This window comes from Mustelus asterias, chromosome 12 (genome assembly GCF_964213995.1).
Source record: "Mustelus asterias chromosome 12, sMusAst1.hap1.1, whole genome shotgun sequence".
NCBI lineage: Eukaryota > Metazoa > Chordata > Chondrichthyes > Carcharhiniformes > Triakidae > Mustelus > Mustelus asterias.
In genome coordinates, this window is record NC_135812.1 from 108,393,638 (window position 1) to 108,409,284 (window position 15,647).

General features: G+C 46.5%; 1 protein-coding gene and 1 pseudogene across 1 annotated transcript in view; both read left to right on the top strand.

The window, feature by feature from the left end:
• LOC144502068 (ran GTPase-activating protein 1-like) overlaps nucleotides 1-15,647 on the top strand; it is a 590,984-nt gene that overhangs the window by 529,005 nt on the left and 46,332 nt on the right. The window contains exon 9 of the mRNA XM_078226075.1: nucleotides 14,403-14,487. Within this exon, the coding sequence (XP_078082201.1) occupies nucleotides 14,403-14,487 (85 nt within the window). The remainder of the gene's footprint in view (nucleotides 1-14,402; nucleotides 14,488-15,647) is intronic.
• Nucleotides 2,493-2,694, top strand: LOC144502194 (U2 spliceosomal RNA; annotated as a pseudogene).

A 15,647-nucleotide genomic window follows, 5' to 3' on the forward strand; every position in this document is an offset into this window, starting at 1 on the left:
CTGATGATTATGTTTTTGTGCAAAAATAACTCCCAAATATCAGTGCTTTCCTTCACCTCACATTTTCATTTCTCATGATTCTGCGATACAGTGTTCTGTCTCAGAAACCCCAGTCAGACTACCTCTCCGTCACCTGCCCACAAGCCTGAGTCTCCTCAGTCTTACTTCAGACCGCCCAGGGCGGTTGATGGAGGAGAACCGGTGGATGCGGTGTTTTTGGATTTCCAAAAGGCGTTTGATAAGGTGCCCCATAAAAGGCTGCTGAAGAAGATTAGGGCACACGGAGTTGGGGGTAGTGTGTTAAAGTGGATTGGGGACTGGCTATCCGACAGGAAGCAAAGAGTCGGAATAAATGGGTGTTTTTCCGGTTGGAGGAAGGTAACTAGTGGCGTGCCGCAGGGATCGGTACTCGGGCCGCAACTGTTTACCATTTATATAGATGATCTGGAGGAGGGGACGGAGTGTAGGGTAACGAAGTTTGCAGACGACACAAAGATAAGTGGAAAAGTGAATCGTGTGGAGGACGGAGAAGATCTGCAGAGAGATTTGGACAGGCTGAGTGAGTGGGCGAGGATATGGCAAATGGAGTATAACGTTGAGAAATGCGAGGTTATACACTTTGGAGGAAATAATAACAAATGGGATTACTATCTCAATGGAAACAAATTAAAACATGCTACCGTGCAAAGGGACCTGGGGGTCCTTGTGCATGAGACGCAAAAGCCCAGTCTGCAGGTACAACAGGTGATCAAGAAGGCAAATGGGATGTTGGCCTATATTGCGAGGGGGATAGAATATAAAAGCAGGGATGTCTTGATGCACCTGTACAGGGCATTGGTGAGGCCGCAGCTGGAATACTGTGTGCAGTATTGGTCCCCTTATATGAGGAAGGATATATTGGCATTGGAGGGAGTGCAGAGAAGGTTCACCAGGTTGATACCGGAGATGAGGGGTTTGGATTATGAGGAGAGGCTGAGGAGATTGGGTTTGTACTCGTTGGAGTTTAGAAGGATGAGGGGGGATCTTATGGAGACTTATAAGATAATGCGGGGGCTGGATAGGGTGGAGGCGGAGAGATTCTTTCCACTTAGTAAGGAAGTTAAAACTAGAGGACACAGCCTCAAAATAAAGGGGGGTCGGTTTAAGACAGAGTTGAGGAGGAACTTCTTCTCCCAGAGGGTGGTGAATCTCTGGAATTCTCTGCCCACTGAGGTGGTGGAGGCTACCTCGCTGAATATGTTTAAAGCGCGGATGGATGGATTCCTGATCGGTAAGGGAATTAAGGGTTATGGGGATCAGGCGGGTAAGTGGTACTGATCCACGTCAGATCAGCCATGATCTTATTGAATGGCGGGGCAGGCTCGAGGGGCTAGATGGCCTACTCCTGCTCCTATTTCTTATGTTCTTATGTTCTTATGGGTCTTCTCGGCATTCCCTCCAGCATTTGAATATCTCCCTGGTGTCTCAGTGAACAGTATTGGATGTCAACAATGCTCAAGGTCCGGACTGACAAGTCTCTTTCAGTTTGATCACCACTTTCTCAGGCCTGTACTCTCGCGTTTTGTCTTTACAGCTCAGCATTCTTTGGGCATCTCTGCACAAACCTATGATGAAGTCAGGGAGATTTCCTGGCTCCCAACATTGGGCCATCTGTTTTTCCTCTTTCCAATACTTTTCCTCTCCCCTGTTACATGGGTGTTCACTCAATGATAACTGTCTCAGGCCCATTTCCCAGTGTTGAAAGGCACAGATATCCACGCCATTACACAACTTGCATTCCTTTATCCTTGCCCCATCACAGTCTGGGTCAGAGTCCGCAGAGTGGTGCATTGTCAATTCTCCTGATCTCTGTGACACTCTCAAGCTCTCTGAGATCTCTGCACTCCTCCAATTCCGCCCTTGTGCCCCTCCAAGTTTAATTACTCCATCACTGGCAGCCATGCCTCGAGCAGTTTGGCCCTAAGCGCTGAAATTTCTGCAAAACCTCTGTCTCTCTACCTGTCCTTCTTTAAGAACCAGCTTAAAACCTATCGACTTTTCCTAATATCACCTTATGTGGCTCAGTGTCAAATTTTGTCTGATAACATTCCTCCAATGCAATTTGAAATTATATTAAAGATACTTTTTGAATAACAAATTAAACCGCTTGCTCTTCACTTGGGTGGATGTAAAAGATTTCCTGGTCCTATTTATCCCTCAGGGGTCAGCGCCAACACTACTCATGGGAGCTTGCAGTCCTCAAATTGCTGCATTTCCGATATCAGTAAGGATAGGCAACAACACCTCCTCCATGATCATCCTCAACACCGGTGCCCCACAAGGCTGTGTTCTCAGCCCTCTACTATACTCCTTATATGACTGTGTGGCCAAATTCCCCTCCAACTCGATTTTCAAGTTTGCTGATGACGCCACCGTAGTGAGTCGGATCTCAAACAATGACGAGACAGAGTACAGGCATGAGATAGAGAATCTGGTGAACTGGTGTGGCAACAATCGCTTCTCGGCCTTTTGGCTAAGATCAAGTGTAGTTATGCAGATGCTGCACTTGGTTGAGGTCATTAGGTTACATTGAAGCTTCATATGTTTCATATGAAGCAATTTTTAAAAGCGGTATCTCAGCCTTTTGGCTAAGATGCAAATGAGATCAAGTCTTGGAGCAGGAATTGCTTTCCCTCCTCCAATCAGCTTGGCTCATGTAGATCAGGCCCAGGACAGGGTAATTTGGTCGCTTGCCTTGTCTTGCCAGCCTGGATCAGAAATGTCTCAACTTGTTGAGACTCTGAATTGGACTTGATTTGATTGAATTGGAAAAGTATTAAAAAAAACAATAATCTCTCCCTCAATGTCAACAAAATGAAGGAGATTGTCATCGACTTCAGGAAGCGTAGAGGAGAACAAGCCCCTGTCTACATCAATGAAGACGAAGTAGAAATGGTCAGGAGCTTTAAGCTTTTAGGTGTCCAGATCACCAACAACCTGTCCTGGTCCCCCCATACCGACACTATAGTTAGAAAGCCCACCAACGTCTCTACTTTCACAGAAGACTAAGGAAATTTGGCATGTCAGCTACAACTCTCACTAAGTTTTACAGATGCACCATAGAAAGCATTGTTTCTGGTTGTATCACAGCTTGGTCTGGGCTCCTGCCCTGCCCAAGACCGCAAGAAACTACAAAGGGTCATGAATGAAGCCCAATCCATCACGCAAACCAGCCTCCCATCCATTGACTCTGTCTACACTTCCCGCTGCCTCGGAGAGGCAGCCAGCATAATTAAGGACCCCACGCTCCCCGGACATTCTCTCTTCCACCTTCTTCTGCCAAGAACAAAATACAAAATCTGAGGGCACGTACCAACCGACTCAAGAACAGTTTCTTCCCTGCTGCTGTCAGACTTTTGAATGGACCTACCTTGCATTAAGTTGATCTTTCTCTGCACCCTAGCTATGACTGTAACACTACATTCTGCACTCTCTCCTTTCCTTCTCTATGAACGGTATGCTTTGTCTGTATAATGTGCAAGAAACAATACTTTTCACTGTATGATAATACATGTGACAATAATGAATCAAATCAAATCAAAGAATGATAACAGTGACTGTACTTCAAAAGTACCTGATTGGTTGTAAAGCGCTTTGGGACATCCGGAGTTGCACCATTCGGAGTCTCACCGTCAGTGGGACCGGAAGATCTCGGCCCGAGGAAGGGAAGGAGAATCCCACCCTTTGTACCTTTCTGTTTCTCTTTGTTGAAAGGCTCGAGGTTGAATCGACAATTTGTGTTTCATAATTCAGGGCTGAACAATTGTAAATCCATATCAGTCACGGAAAGATGGTAACAGACTTTCAGCAGAAAGGTCACAGATATTTCATCCAAGTAAAGGTATTGGCTCCAGATGTCGCTGTATACACAAAATAATTGAAAACAACAGCTATTAATAATGTATGACCGCTGTATCAATATAGGGAAAGCAAGACTCATGCCTCAACAAGCTTCTGTCTAAGCCTATTGCACTGACCCCAGAAAGATGTCCCTGACTCATTGGAATTCTGGCCTCTCTGCCTGCAGAATTTCACCTCTCACTTACTGTGATAAAACCTAAGACAATAACCTCTGCTGGGTTGAAAAATACATAAGATGTTAGCTGCACCTCTCTCAATAGGTCTCGGTATATTTTTTTAAAATCTTCAGTTGTTCTGTGCTGTAAAGTATGAACGGCAGTTGTTCTGTTCTTGAATGTCATCCCAGAATTTGAATGCGACACAGCTGGGCACCAACCCCCTGTGCAATATAAAGTTGACTGCCAGGACTCGTCAGTCATCATTTGAAGACAACACGCTAGCACGGGGTCTTTTTTATTAAACTAGCAAACATGTCCCGAGGATGCTCAGCTGTTTAAACTGGCTGGCCCCTTTAAGATCATTTTAAAGCAGTGAGTCACGACTAAGTCAGAGCTCCTGCCTTTTAAATGTTAAACTGAAGCTTCATCTGCCCTGGTGTCAGGTACATTGAAGATCCCTTGGCATTATTTCAGAAAAGACCAGGGGAAGTGTTTCCAAATACAGGCATTTAGAGACGCAAGGACTGATTAGGGACAGTCAGCATGGCTTTGTGAGTGGAAAATCATGTCTCACAAATTTGATTGAGTTTTTTGAAGGGGTAACCAAGAAGGGAGATGAGGGCAGTGCAGTTGATGTTGTCTACATGGACTTTAGCAGGGCCTATGTCAAGGTACCGCATGGTAGGTTGTTGCATAAGGTTAAATCTCACGGGATCCAGGGTGAGGTATCTAAATGGATACAAAATTGGCTTCCTGACAGAAGCCAGAGGGTGGTTGCAGAGGGTTGTTTTTCAAACTGGAGGCCTGTGACCAGTGGTGTGCCTCAGGGATCAGTGCTGGGTCCACTGTTATTTCTCATTTATATTAATGATTCGGATGAGAATATAGGAGGCATGGTTAGCAAGTTGCAGATGAGATTGGTGGCATAATGGACAGTGAAGAAAGTTACCTCCGATTGCAACGGGATCTTGATCAATTGGGCCAGTGGGCTGACGAATGGCAGATGGAGTTTAATTTAGACAAATGCGAGGTGATGCATTTTGGTAGATTGAACCAGGGCAGGACTTACTCAGTTAATGGTAGGGCGTTGGGGAGAGTTACAGAACAAAGTGATCTAGGTGTACATGTTCATAGCTCCTTGAAAGTGGAGTCACAGGTGGACAGAGTGGTGAAGAAGGCATTCAGCATGCTTGGTTTCATCGGTCAGAACAGTGAATACAGGAGTTGGGACGTCTTATTGAAGTTGTACAAGACATTGGTAAGGCCACACTTGGAATACTGTGTACAGTTCTGGTCACCCTATTATAGAAAGGATATTATTAAACTAGAAAGAGTGCAGAAAAGATTTACTAGGATGCTACCGGGACTTGATGGTTTGAGTTATAAGGAGAGGCTGGATAGACTGGGACTTTTTTCTCTGGAGTGTAGGAGGCTGAGGGGTGATCTTATAGAGGTCTATAAAATAATGAGGGGCACAGATCAGCTAGATAGTCAATATCTTTTCCCAAAGGTCGGGGAGTCTGAAACCAGAGGGCATAGGTTTAAGGTGAGAGGGGAGAGATACAAAGGGGTCCAGAGGGGCAATGTTTTCACACAGAGGGTGGCGAGTGTCTGGAACAAGCTGCCAGAGATAGTAGTAGAGGCGGGTACAATTTTGTCTTTTAAAAAGCATTTAAAAACCCTCTAGTTTTAGACTCCCCTACCTTTGGGAAAAGATATTGACTATCTAGCTGATCTGTGCCCCTCATTATTTTATAGACCTCTATAAGATCACCCCTCAGCCTCCTACACTCCAGAGAAAAAAGTCCCAGTCTATCCAGCCTCTCCTTATAACTCAAACCATCAAGTCCCGGTAGCATCCTAGTAAATCTTTTCTGCACTCTTTCTAGTTTAATAATATCCTTTCTATAATAGGGTGACCAGAACTGTACACAGTATTCCAAGTGTGGCCTTACCAATGTCTTGTACAACTTCAATAAGACGTCCCAACTCCTGTATTCAATGTTCTGACCAATGAGTAAGATGGGTATAGAGTGAAATGGGCCAAATGCGGGCAATTAGGATTAGCTTCGGGGTTTTAAAAAAAGGGGGTGGCATGGACAAGTTGGGCCGAAGGGCCTGTTTCCGTGCTGTAAACCTCTCTGACTCTTTGTCCTTGACCAATATTTTCCCATCAGTCAACATCACAAAACATCAGCATCGTGGGGGTTACCATTAACCACAAACTGAACTGGATTAGCCATATCAGTACTGTGGCTACCAGAGCAGGTCAAAGACTAGGAATTAGGGGCGGCATGGTGGCACAGTGGTTAGCACTGCTGCCTCACAGTGCCACGGACCCAGGTTCGATTCCCACTTGGGTAACTGTCTGTGTGGAGTTTGCACATTCTCCCCGTGTCTGCGCGGGTTTCCTCCCAGTGCTCCGGTTTCCTCCCACAGTCCAAAGATGTGTGGGTTAGGTTGATTGGCCGTGCTAAATTGCCTCTTAGCGTCAGGGAGACTAGCAAGGTAAATACATGGGGATATGGGGAGAGGGCCTGAGTGGGATTGTGGTCGGTGCAGACTTGATGGGCTGAATGGCCTCCTTCTGCACTGTAGCGATTCTATTGAATGAATCCTGCAGTGAGTAACTCATCTCCTGACTCCCCAAAGCCTGTCCACCATCTACAAGGCACAAGTCGGAAATGTGATGGAATACTCCCCACTTGTCTGGATGAGTACAGCTCCAGCAACACTCAAGAAGCTCAACACAATCCAGGATAAAGCATCCTGCTGGATTGGTATCCCTCCCAGAAGCATTCACTCCCACTCTCCGGAAGATGAATGCCCTATACCTGTAGGGGAGAGGGGCTACACCTTGTCCTTCCAGTCCTCTTTGCTGCAGCACTTGGTGCTGCTCTAACTGGCCTCTTGTCCTCCCCCTTAGTCTCCTACACCAAAGGGGATCCCAGCACGATGCCCATGACCAAGTATTCTCTTTCTCGTGCTAACAGCATGGTGGCATACTGCTGCCACACAGCACCAGGGACACAGGTTCAATTCCAGCCTTGGGTGTCTGTGTGGAGTTTGCACATTCTCCCCGTGTCTGCGTAGGTTTCCTCCGGGTGCTCCGGTTTCTTCCCACATCCAAAGATGTGCACAATCTGGTGGACAATCTAGGCTGACACTTCAGTGCAGTACTGAGGGAGTGCTGCATTGTCAGAGGTGCAGTCTTCATGAGTTGTTGGACTGAAGATAAATCTACCTAATCGGGAGGATATAAATGCACTTTATCTCATTCTTTAAGACCAAATTTGATCTCTTCTACTCAGTCAGTTCTCTCTCTGTAATAAGCCCCTCAATCCTGTGGGAAACGGGCAAGGCTTTTGCAAGGGCTTTGGTCATTTTATACATGGCCAACAAAAAGCGTCAAATGCTGGAGCGACAACGCCAGCTTGAAGTAAAATTGGCCAAAACAGCGAGGGAGTATGGTAAGAGTCCTGGAGAGGGAGTATGAGGGAGTAAGAGAGGGAGTATGAGGGAGTAAGAGAGGGAGTATGAGGGAGTGAGAGAGGAAGTATGAGGGAGTGAGAGAGGGAGAGATGAGGGAGCATGAGAGGGAGTATGAGGGAGTAAGAGAGGGAGTATGAGGGAGTGAGAGAGGGAGTATGAGAGGGAGTATGAGGGAGTAAGAGGGAGTATGAGGGAGTGAGAGAGGGAGTATGAGGGAGTATGAGAGGGAGTATGAGGGAGTAAGAGGGGGAGTATGAGGGAGTGAGAGAGAGAGTATGGGGGAGTAAGAGAGGGAGTATGGGGGAGTAAGAGGGGGAGTATGAGGGAGTAAGAGAGGGAGTATGGGGGAGTAAGAGAGGGAGTATGAGGGAGTGAGAGAGGGAGTATGAGGGAGTAAGAGAGGGAGTATGAGGGAGTGAGAGAGGGAGTATGAGGGAGTATGAGAGGGAGTATGAGGGAGTAAGAGAGGGAGTATGAGGGAGTAAGAGGGGGAGTATGAGGGAGTAAGAGAGGGAGTATGAGGGAGTGAGAGAGGGAGTATGGGGGAGTAAGAGGGGGAGTGTGGTAAGAGTCTTAGCCACTCAATGCTGAAAGAAATAAGTGCAATCTGAATGGCATTGGACTCCTCGCTGAGTCAATGTGCTGAAAGGAGGATAAAATTTGCTAAATAAAAACTATATGAGTTTGGAAATAAACCGAGTAGATATTTGGCTCTCCTTACTAAGAAGGCAAACTCTAGAGCCACTTACTCTGTGTTAGATTCCACAGGTAATGGGACGATCAAGACGGAAGATATTAATAAGGCATTTAAATCTTCTCTGCCGATTTATATTAACCAGATCCATCTGGAGATGCACTAGTACATACGGAGCGTTCTATTTCTTCCTTTAAAATCCCAACAATTTCTAAAGACCAAAGGTCAACTCTAAATGCCCTCATTTTTAAGGGGGAAATTGTCTCAGCCTTGAAGGATCTTCAGTCTGGTAAGGTTCTGGGGCCTGATGGTTTTGGGTGTGAATGTTATAAGGAATTTAAAGACCTGCTAATAGATCCTCTGATTGGTCTGTGCAGCCATTCATTCGAAGCAGGTGTGCTGCCTCAGTCCCGTTGAGAAGTGAATATCTCCTTATGATACGGTCCCAGAGTTTGATCCTTGGTACTTGTTTCTGGGGCTCCCAAACAAAAGATAATTGATGCCAATGAGAAAAGACTGTGCAATATCCTAATCTCCTTCTGTTCAGAATTGGTATAAAATTATGATGGAATGTATTCCAATTGAATTCCTGTGTATTCCGATCCAAATGAGATGCATTCCAGAAAAATATGGGGCCCTTGTCTCAGATATACAGCTTCCATAATCTTGGGTGGCACGGTGGCACAGTGGTTAGCACTGCTGCCTCATAGCGCCAGGGACCAGGGTTCAATTCCCGGCTTGGGTCACTGTCTGTGTGGAGTTTGCACGTTCTCCCCATGTCTGTGTGGGTTTCCTCCGGGTGCTCTGCTTTCCTTCCACAGTCAGAAAGACATGCTGGTTAGGTGCATCGGCCATGCAAAATTCTCCTTCAGTGTACCCGAACAGGTGCCGGAGTGTGGCACTAGGGGGTTTTCTCAGTAACTTCATTGCAGTGTTAATGTAAGCCTACTTGTGACACTAATAAATAAACTTTAAACATAATGTCTGACTTACCCCAATAAGGTTTTCCATAGACTATGTAGCACTGCCTCTAATACATGAGGGTGTGCACCACTTTACTGTGTCTCCATGTCTTTATCCTCTTTCCCCCTGTCCATCCTGTTACTTGTCCTCTCTATTATTTTGTATATGCGGAAGCACCAGCATGACCTTCCTGCCTATGCCTTGGCTAATAAAGGCAAGTCTCTTGTATGGCTTCTTAACTTATCTACCTGTCCTACAATCTTCAGGACACACTGATCTTCAGTACTTTCCTGGGTCGTACCAATTATAGTGCAATCCTTTGCCTTGTTAGCCCCTCCCCAAGCACGTTACCTCACAGCTCTGCCCAATGGACCAGTCTACTGATATCTTGCTGCAGAGTCCGGCTAAGAGAGAAAATGCTGGAAAATCTCAGCAAGTCTGGCAGCACCTGTAAGGATGCTTTGACAAAGGGTCATCTGTACTCGAAACGTCGGCTCTTTCCTCTCCTTAAAGATGCTGCCAGACCTGCTGAGATTTTCCAGCATTTTCTCTTTTGATTTCAGATTCCAGCATCTGCAGTAATTTGCTTTTATGCAGACTCCGGCTATCCTCCTCACTGTTTACCACCTTACCAATTTTCATGTCATCCACAAACTTCCTGATTATGCCCACCTACACATAAGCTCAAATCATTAATCTACATTATAAATAGCAAAGGCCCCAGCACTGAGCCCTATGGAACCTTAATGGAAACAGAATCCCAGTCACAGAAACATCCCTCGACCATCACCCTCTGCTTCCTGCCTCTCAGCCAATTTTGGCTCCAACGTGCCACTTTACCTTGGATCCCATGGGCCTTTACTTTCTTGACCAGTTTGCCATGAGGAACCTTATCAAAAACATTGCTAAAGATCCATATTGATCACATCAATACATTACCCTCATCAACATTCCTGGATACCTCCTCAAAGAATTTGATTACATTTGTCAAATGCAACCTTCCCTTAACAATTCCTGACTCATCCTGATTAATCCCAGTGCATCCAAACGCAGATATATTCTGTCCCCCAGAATTCTTTTCAGTAACTTCGCCACCACCGAGGTTAGACTGGCTGTTATTTTATTTTCAGTGGTAAATGTCCATAATATTGCTGGGGTTTAAATGAGTGCAGTAAGCGCTGTAAAGAGAGCACTAAATAAAATATATAGAAAAAGGAAAATTAATAATGTAATTAAATCATTAATTGATGGGAACCCATTAAGGATGCCAGGGCAGATGATGTGTTGCAATTGTAGAATGTGGGAGCATTAACTACATTAACCACAAAAGGGTGAATAGGAATAGAATGTGTGACTCGAAGACTGGTGTGAGGGAAATGGGTTTTGATTCGTAGGGCACTGGCATCAGCACTGGGCAAAGTGGGAGCTGTACCATTGGGAATGTTTACACCTGAACCGTGCTGGGATCGGTGTTTTGGCAAATCATCCAGCCAGGCTGATAGCGAGGGCCTTAAATTATATATTGGAGGGAAGGGATCATGTGAAAGGAGATACAGTAAAGAGAAACAACAAACTAATAGGGTAGGGCAGCAATTTGGGGAATGAGAATCAGTGTGTGACAGGAAGGGACAGGACAGACAATCACTAAGTGCACCAGCAGATAAGGCTGGAGATTGCTAAAGACTTTATTATAAACAGAATTTGAGGCCCTGTATCTGGATGCACACAGTATTTATAAATAAGGAATGAATTGTTAGCACAGATAGAGATAAGTACATATGACTTGAGGCATTACAGAATCATGTGGTCAATGTTTCAGCCTCGCCCCCACTTCAGTCCCCACCCCTCTCCCCACCCCCTCTCCCCACTTCACCCCCCCACCCTCTCTCCCCACCCCCTCTCCCCGCTTCACCTCCCCACCCCGTCTCCCTACTCCCGCTCCTCCCCCAACCCCCTCACCCTGCTCTGCCCCCATCCCCTCTCCCTATCCCCTCTCCCCACCCCACTCCCAAGGGGCGGACCATGGAAGGGTCCGTTGACATCAGGTGGGATTTTACAGTTTCGGGACGAGCAAGGCTGTAAGATCCCGCCCAGTATCTTGTTTCCTGTTTTCCTCCTTTCTCGAATAAAGGTCAGTGATTTTCCAATCCACTGAGACCTTTTGCAGAATTGAGGGAATTTTGGGAGATTACAGCCAATACAGCTACAATCTCCGCAGCCACAACGAGCGCTAACTGCTCCAGGGGATTCATTAACCTTCAATTCTGTGAGTTTTCTCGGTACCTGTTTGATGCACTATCAATTACGATACGAGGACTCCAGCAAGTGAGTGAAATAACAGGCTTTTATTCGCAAAGAACTGGAGCACACCCTTGTAGCTAACCTGGCCCAGACTGAGGCGAGGAGGAGGAACCATCACCTTTATACCTCGCTCAGGTGGAAAGGGAGGAGTCTCAGGTGGAAAGGGAGGAGTCTCGGGGCAGGTGCAGCGTGGGTGTGTCCAGGCATACACATGTAATTACAGTGGGTCACCACACTGTTAGCGAGTGGTTGTGATTGGTTCATTTCCTTCCCTCCTTTGAACCTCTTTATTTTCAGTATTCGTTGTCGATTTTTGATGTTTTTCGCTGTGCAGACAGACACAAAGGGCGGGATTCAGCATAAACTCCACGCGCAAATCCTGTCATGGCCGCTAAATCTTGTGAGAAGCCAAAACCGGAATTTTCACCAGCAAGATTTCCCATGGTGATTTTCCCGGGCCATCCTCGGTGACAAATCGGGATCGCGCCCCTGGCATGAACCTGATTTGCATGAATTTGAATCCATTACCATGTACTCAGCATGGTGAGCGTCGCATCTTCAGCCCCCATCAAATCCTCCCACACACGTCACGTGCGTGCGGATTGCTATTGCTTTCTATAAACCGACACCAGGCGCCATGGCCTCCGACAGGGAGGAAGGATGTGAGCACCACTGTCTTCACTGAGCAACAGGGAGTCCGAGGGGACACAGCCCACTGGCCAACTCTCGGAGTGGGGGGAGTCTGGGTGTCTGGGAATGTTCAGGTGTTTGGAGGGCGTAGGGGGGTATTAGAGGAGGGCAGCTGTCAGGGGACACTCGTGGGGAGCACACAACTCACTTGATACTGGCCATCTGAATGACGGTGCAGTAGTCCCTTACGTTTCTCAATAGGCCCACCCGGCTCTAAGCACAGGCCCACTCCAACCCCTCCCCGGTGAGCTCCGGGCTCTCTCCTCGAATGGAGTCAGGATCCTCAGCTCGGGCATCCCGCTGCCCATCTTTGTTCACTCGCGATGGTTGTGGGCAAGCGCCTCATGCAGGAACACAAATGGGGATGGTGTGAGCTGGCTGCCTGGCGGGTCAGATGTTGCTGATACCTGGCATGTGTGGGCACTGCACATAAACGGTGACGGGTTCTGAAGAGGAGTGCCGGGAGTGTGAGGGAACCTGTGGGGGGGTCGGGATCTGGAGCACTGCGAGGTGGCAACTTGTGGGATTGAGGTGACATTCTGAGGTGATGGCAAGGTGGAGTGCAGAGAGGAGACAGGGAACACTTACCCTGGCAGGGCGGAGTAGCTCACTCAGCGTCTTGCACCCCTCTCCTCTTGGTCAGAGTGCTGGCACTGACCACTGCTGCCACTGCTGGCAGGATTATTCACCTTGTTGGAGGGTCTCCTGCCAATTCGAGGGTATATTTTTAGCCCTCCTTTCCTCCACAGCATCCAGCATATGGGTGAGGGCCCCCTCTATGAATCGAGGTGTTGGTTTCCTCGCTGCCATCCTCCTGGTGTGAGTGAAAGCAGGTGTTATGCAGCAGTTTCAATGCTGTGCCCTCTTCAGTGAAATTTCCGGAAACTCCCAGGCGGGTGAATCAGACACTTTTCACTTCAGGTGCGGCATTTTTCACATGGGGGGAAAAAATTCTAAGTGCTTGTAAATTGCAGTCCAAATCACGCTACCAGGGCTGGCGTGGATCGCACCGATTTTCACCCCAAAAACAACACTTTGCCATTTTTTGGAAAATTCTGCCCCAAATCCCTTTTCCACCATTTCCTTGTTTCCCATTATTAATTCTCCAGCCTCACCCTCTAAGGGATCAATGCTCAGTTACTCTTTTCCTTTTTAAATACTTTGCTCCTTAAATTTTTGACGCTAGTTTTCTACTATCCTACCTTTTAACCAATTTCCCCAGTTAACTTTAAACAAATCCGTCCTCATACGCTTATAAATTCTGTTATTTTTAAGTTTAAGACACTTGTCTTATACACATGCTTGTCACCATTTTCCCCCTTGAGAGAAAATCAAAGCACATTACCAGGTCCAAAATATCCTGCTTTCTGGTAGGGACTAGAATATGCTGCTCTCAGGAATTGGCCCAAAAACAGTCTGTGAACTCATCTTCCCAAGCTACCTCCATCTCCCTTCTCCCTGAAGATAAACCTTGCCAATGATTGGTTGTTTAACAGTCACTTTGGGAGAACCTAGTGATGAGTAATTTATAAGGATGTTCCCTGCTGGAGGCACCATTGTTCAAACTGACAAACATGATGTATGAAGTACAGTCGAAAGATTTCAGAGATAACACAAGATTTTTCAATGTAAACTGTAAGAGACCAGGATACACACAGTCCATTTAGAAATGAATTGGTGCGTAGAGTATCACACTAGACCCAGAGTGCGCACAATGGACTGATCGCATCTATTAATATGAAATGGCTCTTTGGCTTGTAACAGGAATAGTAACAAACCTATTGCAGCTTATAACTAAATCAGACTGCGGTGAGCAGAGCGTTACTGAAATACAGAAATGGTTATTGAGCAATGCACATGGGCTTCGGGCTGAGTGACTGTCACACCTCACAGTGGGCCAGATTCTCCGACCTCATCCACAGCTGGGATTCTCCGGTCCCGCTACAGGGCACGGAGATTTGGCTGAGCGCCACATTCTCCATTCTCACTGGCAGTGGCGACGGGGCGTGAACAGCTGGAGAATTCCGACCAGGGAATTAGAACTCTGGAATTAGGCTCGATTCCCTAGCTGGGGAACTCTGCATTACAAATACCAGCACAAGCCTGTGAACCCAGGGTCAAGACCACTCTCCTCAGAAGGGAAAAGGGGCCACGCATGTAGACAGTGAGCGAAAATAGACCTTTCAATTCACTGTCTCTTTCAGGAAACTGCTTGGGGCAGGAAGGCTGTGTACTGGTGCGTGACACATTGGAGTCCTTGCAGAAGGGCGCGGTGTTGTGCTCACTCAGGTAAGTCGCGTGCTGACTGGCACATCATTGTCTTTTTGGTTTTAATACTTTACAAATGAAAAACTATTTTTAATTTTAATTTGTTTCTAACTGTGATGTCTCAAAAAAGTATTCCTCCCCTTACTTCATTTTCCCCTGGAATCTGGTACTCCTTCCCTAAAATCCAGCTCTTGATGTGCCCCTCTACAGCTTTGAAAAGCCTTCTGGAACTCTTTACCCTTCAGTGCATCTTCATTCTCTTCTTACAATTTCTCTCCCAACTCCTGCCTACTCCTGGGTATTTCCCTTCCCTCTCACCCGCATCCCCATCCCTTTCCGTGTGGGTCTTGTTAGCAGTTCCAGCATCTGCAGCAATCCTCTTTTGTTAATGTTGAGCAAAGTCATTTGATGGATGTCCTTAAGAGTTTGGAAGGGTTTTTTGGGATAGACATAAAGAAGATGTTTCCCCTTCCACGCGAGACCAGAACTCGGAGCCATCAATATAAGATAGTCAATAAATCCAATTGGGAATTCAGGAGAAAGGTCGGAACCCAGAGAGAATGTGAACTCACTCCCACAGGGAGTAGTTGAGACAGATAGCATAGATGCTTTCAAGGGGGAAACTGGATTAACACATGAGGATGAAAAGAACAGAGTTTCTGTTAATAGTTGTTTTTATTTGTTTGTGGGATCTGGGCAGGTCATAGGCCAGACCATCATTTATTACCCGTCCCTATTTGCCCTTGAGAAGGTGCTGGTGAGTTTTCTTCTTGAACTGCTGCAGTTCATGTACTGCAGGTACATCCACAGTGCTGTTAGGGAGGGAGTTCCAGGATTTTAACCCGATGACAGTGAAGGAATGGCAATGTAGTTCCAAGTCAGGATGGTGAGTAACTTGGAGGGGTACTTGCAGATGGTGGTTTCCCAATGCGTCTACTGCCCTTGTCCTTCTAGATAGTAGAGTTTGGAAAGTGGATTTGAAGGGGCCTTGGTGAGTCGCTGCAGTGCATCTTATAGATGGTACACACAACTGCTACTGTGGGTTAGTAGTGGAGGGACTGGATGTTCAAGGTAGTTGGGGTGCCAATCAAACGAGCTGCTTGGTTCTGGATGGTATGAGCTTCTTTGATTTAATTTGATTTGATTTATTATTGTCACATGTATTAGTATACAGTGAAAAG